General features: G+C 34.8%; 1 protein-coding gene across 1 annotated transcript in view; it reads left to right on the top strand.

The window, feature by feature from the left end:
• Positions 1-5,219, top strand: part of LOC107596749 (tumor necrosis factor receptor superfamily member 16-like) — a 23,645-nt gene that overhangs the window by 5,168 nt on the left and 13,258 nt on the right. Inside the window, exons 2-4 of the mRNA XM_016287546.1 lie at positions 2,681-2,813; positions 2,937-3,039; positions 3,781-4,046. Of these exons, the coding sequence (XP_016143032.1) occupies positions 2,681-2,813; positions 2,937-3,039; positions 3,781-4,046 (502 nt within the window). The remainder of the gene's footprint in view (positions 1-2,680; positions 2,814-2,936; positions 3,040-3,780; positions 4,047-5,219) is intronic.

Below are 5,219 nucleotides of genomic sequence, written 5' to 3'. Positions count from 1 at the left end.
TACATAATATATGTGTGTGTACTGTGTATATTTATTATGTATATATAAATACACACACATGCCTGTATATATTTAAGAACAAATGTGTTTTTATATTAAATATATTTATATATAATATAAATTATATGAATATAAATATATACATGTGTATATATACATATGCATGTTTTCAAAATATATACTATATGTGTGTCTTTATATATACATAATAAATATATACAGTGCACACATATCTATTATATACCTAAACAAAAACTTTTATTTTGGATGCAATTAATCACGATTAATCATAGCCCAGCACCTTTTTTTTTTTTTTACATTTTAATATATTTTAAAAATGTAATCTCTTACTGTGATGGGAAAGCTGAAATGTTCAGCATCATTACTCCAGTCTTGTGATCCTTCAGAAATCATTCTAATATGCTGATTTGATGCTCAAGAAAAAGTTCTTATCATTATCAATGTTGAAAACAGTTGAGTTGCTTAATATTTTTGTAGGAAACCATTGATTTTAGGATTCTTTGATGAATAGAAAGTTCAAAAGAACAGCTTTTTGTAACATTCTGAATGCCTTTACTGTCACTTTTGGTTAATTTAATGCATCCTTGCTGAATAAAAGTATTTATTTCTTTCAAAATAACAATCTTACTGAAAACTGACTTTTGATTGGTAATATGTATAATTTATTAACTTGTTTATTTATTACTGTAACTGCCATGGACTTCCCAATAGGGAAGTCGATCAGTTTACATGGCAGATTCTTAAATGTTTAAATTTGGTCTCTTTCAATATTGATTATTTAATTACTCAACTCTTTATAAACCATGAAAAGGTGTATCAAAGCAAGCTGTAGTGGCTTAAATGCAGAAAGAAGCTGCTCTTTTTACTTACAAATTGAAGGTTGTTGCCCTGTGGGCAGCTGTGTACAAATGTGAATTAGTGTTTCTATGAGATTATGAGTGTGTGCGCTCGTTCAACAGGTTTACACACGCTCTCGTCCCAACAGAGATCAGAGAGGAGAAGAAAGAGACATCAGAGAGGCTGTGTGGGTTTTGCTTTCCCTCTTTGGAGGAGCTTTACATGTTAGGCATCTGTTGGCTCTTGTCAGAGCCCCAGGGGGCCGTTGAGAAGCAGAGGGGGTGTGTGAGGGGTAATTTTCCTAAACATATGCATGCTGCAGAACTGACCTTCTCTATCACACCTGCAGAGCTGAGGGGGACATCAAAGTCTTCTGTTACCCAAACAGACGCACACACACATCACACCCTTCCCTGAGGTCCCAAGCTGCACTGGGGCCCCGACTGCTGATGCGTCTGTTTGAAATGGGGGCTAATACACATAATGTGACATTTCCATGAGCGAGGACTATTTTTAAACATCCCTTAATGACACCCTGCCTCGCTCATTTTTGATATTGTTTTGTTATAGATGTGAGAAAGGGTGTGTTGTTACACTATTTACACCCAGATTGGAGTGTTAAAGTCACAAGGACTATTGAAACCCACTTCAGGCTCTCACAGGAAACACTGTGCAATTAAAATGCCTAAACCCCATTTTATGCAAAATCACAGGGAAGTATGTGTGTGTGTGTGTGTGTGTGTGTGTAAGAAGAGAGAACAAAGTGCCCCACATATGTCAGTGTGTGGACTGCATGATATGGCAAGTTCTCCTACAAATTAAAGGTTGTGGTTTTACGAAGTTGCTTGAATGTGTATGAGACTTATGATGTTTAGAACTTTATAATTTTTTTCCCTATAATGCCGCCCTCCATTATGAAATCCAAAAATGGTTTCTATTAATCATTTTTGGGGTGCTTATTCCAAAAATAGTGTCTGTTTTGCTCTAGCATGTCACAAAATATGATGTGAATTTCAGAGCGTTTCTGATTTCGACAACCATTTGTGAGGTGAAGAAGTCTTGAATTATTCCTTAATCACCAGATAAAACTGCCACAAAGACATGATTCTTATCTTCCTCTGAGCCATGTTACAATTGTTGGTTCAATTCTTAGCTGATTTTTACATGAATAAATTTATTTTATGGCTAATCCTGATTTCAAGGTTAGAATTAAAAAGAAATGTAAACATGACCCAGGCTAGATGTTTTCTGCTGCATCGATAGCTGTATTATAGCTGTAAAAAAATAAACAAATAAATAACATTATATATATATAATTGCAATTAATCATTCAAAGTCCACTTATCTTATTCTGCATGCTTAAGATGCTTTTTTTCTTTCTACGTGTTATCTTAAGGGTTTTTCCATTGTTTTAAATTGAGTTTTAATATAACATTATAATACCATGCATATTTTTACCTTTTTATTTAAAGAAGAAACCAATCCAATGTATAGTTGACATTTGAGGCTTAATACTATAGAAAAGCAATGCAAGTTTTTCAGTTAGTGTTTTCAGCTTGTTTATTTTCATATAAAAATATGGCATGCAGTTCATTTATATTGTTTTTAGGGTTTTGAACTTATTTCACACAATAGGCTATTTGAATGTAATTCTCTGGCTGAATATCACTATATCTTCATGTTTCTGTTATATATTGAGACTGAGGGGACTTGAAAACTCTTAAAATGGTCTTTTGGGTTACTAAGATCAAATTTATGTTACAAAATAGCATGTAATTATTAAGAATAATTTGAATTAGACATGTGCTTTTGTGTTTTGCAGGTGGTGTTTGGAAATGTCTGTACCACTGAGCAGTTTACAAAAACAGGCGAATGTTGCAGCATGTGTGCTGCGGGCACTGGTTTGGTGAGCAGCTGTGGTCAGGAAGACACCAAGTGTCAGCTGTGTCAAGATGGTGAGTGTTTTCAAAACATACATTTTCATTTTTATTTTGAATAAATGCTTAGATGTGAATATTGTTGCTTTGCCAATGTTTATCTATGTATTATTGATAAAAATTACTTTAAATCTCTTCTAGGTGTGTCCTTCTCAGACTCTGAGAGTCTGTCAGCCTGTCGTCTGTGTGCCCGCTGCCCCGTCGGCATTCCTGAACTGGCACGCTGCACGCCCACTCAGGATACCCAGTGTGAGTGCGGTGAGCGCTATATATATATGTGTGTGTGTGTGTGTGTGTGTGTGTGTGTGTGTGTGTGTGTGTGTGTGTGTGTGTGTGTTTATGTGAAGTTCATTATCATTAAATTTTATATTTTAACTTTAAATTTATATTTTTCACTCCTTTGTAGGCTGTCAGTTAACTTATTAATTTTGAATAATTTTTTGTTAATAAAAGTCTTCTTTTTGCCATTAAAAGACAAACTTTTAATATTTAACTGCTTTTGTTATTTTGATAAGGGGACTTGAAAACTCTTAAAATGGTCTTTTGGGTTACTAAGATCAAATTTATGTTACAAAATAGCATGTAATTATTAAGAATAATTTGAATTAGACATGTGCTTTTGTGTTTTGCAGGTGGTGTTTGGAAATGTCTGTACCACTGAGCAGTTTACAAAAACAGGCGAATGTTGCAGCATGTGTGCTGCGGGCACTGGTTTGGTGAGCAGCTGTGGTCAGGAAGACACCAAGTGTCAGCCGTGTCAAGATGGTGAGTGTTTTCAAAACATACATTTTTATTTTGAATAAATGCTTAGATGTGAATATTGTTACTTTGCCAATGTTTATCTATGTATTATTGATAAAAATTACTTTAAATCTCTTCTAGGTGTGTCCTTCTCAGACTCTGAGAGTCTGTCAGCCTGTCGTCTGTGTGCCCGCTGCCCCGTCGGCATTCCTGAACTGGCACGCTGCACGCCCACTCAGGATACCCAGTGTGAGTGCGGTGAGCGCTTCTTCCTGTGGCGAGATGGTAACAGCACAAGTGGGCTGTGCGCGACCTGCTCCATGTGTGGGCATGGAAGCGGAGTGGTTCGGGCCTGTGGGCCGCTGGGAAATACTGTATGTGAGCGGTGTAAACCAGGGACTTACTCAAAGGAGCAGAGTGACAGGAAACCCTGCGTGCCCTGCTCACGCTGTACTGATGACGAGGTGGAGATCAGACCCTGCCAGCCGGACTCTGACAACGTCTGTATGGGTGAGTGCGGTGGTCTTTATATTCTAACTCTTGGGTGTATGAAGGAGAAGAGCACGATTAATCAAGATAAAACCGAAATTGCAATAAGCCTGCAATTTAATTGAATAAATGTGTTCGCTGCATTTTTCCTAAATGCTTAATTAATCATTTTACAGTGAAATATTACAATAGTAATATTTCTTATTTTGTTTAATAGTTGTATTCAGTAATAATAATAAGTATTATTATTATTATTAGACTCATATTGATATACACATATTGAAACATATTGATCAATATGCTTTTTAAATGAATGAATAAAAATTATTATATAAATTGCAATTTGACAAAAGCTTTATTAAAATTAAAAAATTAAAAAAAGCTTAGTAATTCGGCTTAATCTTTTATTATGAAAAACAAAACAAAACAGTGAAACAGTTGAATTTGAAATATTCTAAATATTTAAAAAAGTTTATCTGTCAAATGAAAGTCATGGCCTGTGACCAGCAAAGTCATGTGGTTCAACCAACACATGGAAAACATGTTTTAGATTACTTTACCTCTTTATTACATGAAAAGGTTGGTTACAATTTAAAATATGTGATCCTGGACCACAAAACCAGTCATAAGGGTCAATTTTTTGAAATTAAGATTTATACACCTCTCAAAGCTGAATAAATAAGCTTTCTGTTGAGGTATGGTTTGTTAGGATAGGGCAATATTTGGCCGAGATACAACTATTTGAAAATCTGGAATCTGAGGGTGCAAAATATTGAGAAAATCGCCTTTAAAGTTGTCCAAATGAAGTTCTTAGCAATGCATATTACTAATCAAAAATTAAGTTTTGATATATTTACGGTAGGAAATTTACAAAATATCTTCATGGAACATGATCTTTACTTAATGTCCTAATGATTTTTGGCATAAAAGAAAAATCAATAATTTTGACCCATTCAATGTATTTTTGGCTATTGCTACAAATATACCCCAGCGACTTAAAGGGGTCATATGATGTTGCTAAAAAGAACATTATTTTGTGTATTTGGTGTAATAAAATGTGTTTATGCGGTTTAAGGTTCAAAAACACATTATTTTCCACATACTGTACATTATTGTTTCTCCTCTATGCCCCGCCTTTCTGAAACGCGTCGATTTTTACAAAGCTCATCGTTCTGAAAAAGCAAGGTGTGCTGT

This window comes from Sinocyclocheilus grahami, unplaced genomic scaffold, assembly GCF_001515645.1.
Source record: "Sinocyclocheilus grahami isolate Dianchi unplaced genomic scaffold, SAMN03320097.WGS_v1.1 scaffold222.1, whole genome shotgun sequence".
NCBI classification, from domain to species: domain Eukaryota; kingdom Metazoa; phylum Chordata; class Actinopteri; order Cypriniformes; family Cyprinidae; genus Sinocyclocheilus; species Sinocyclocheilus grahami.
Note: the sequence above shows the minus strand (reverse complement) of the source record. Positions and strands in the feature narration are given on the sequence as shown.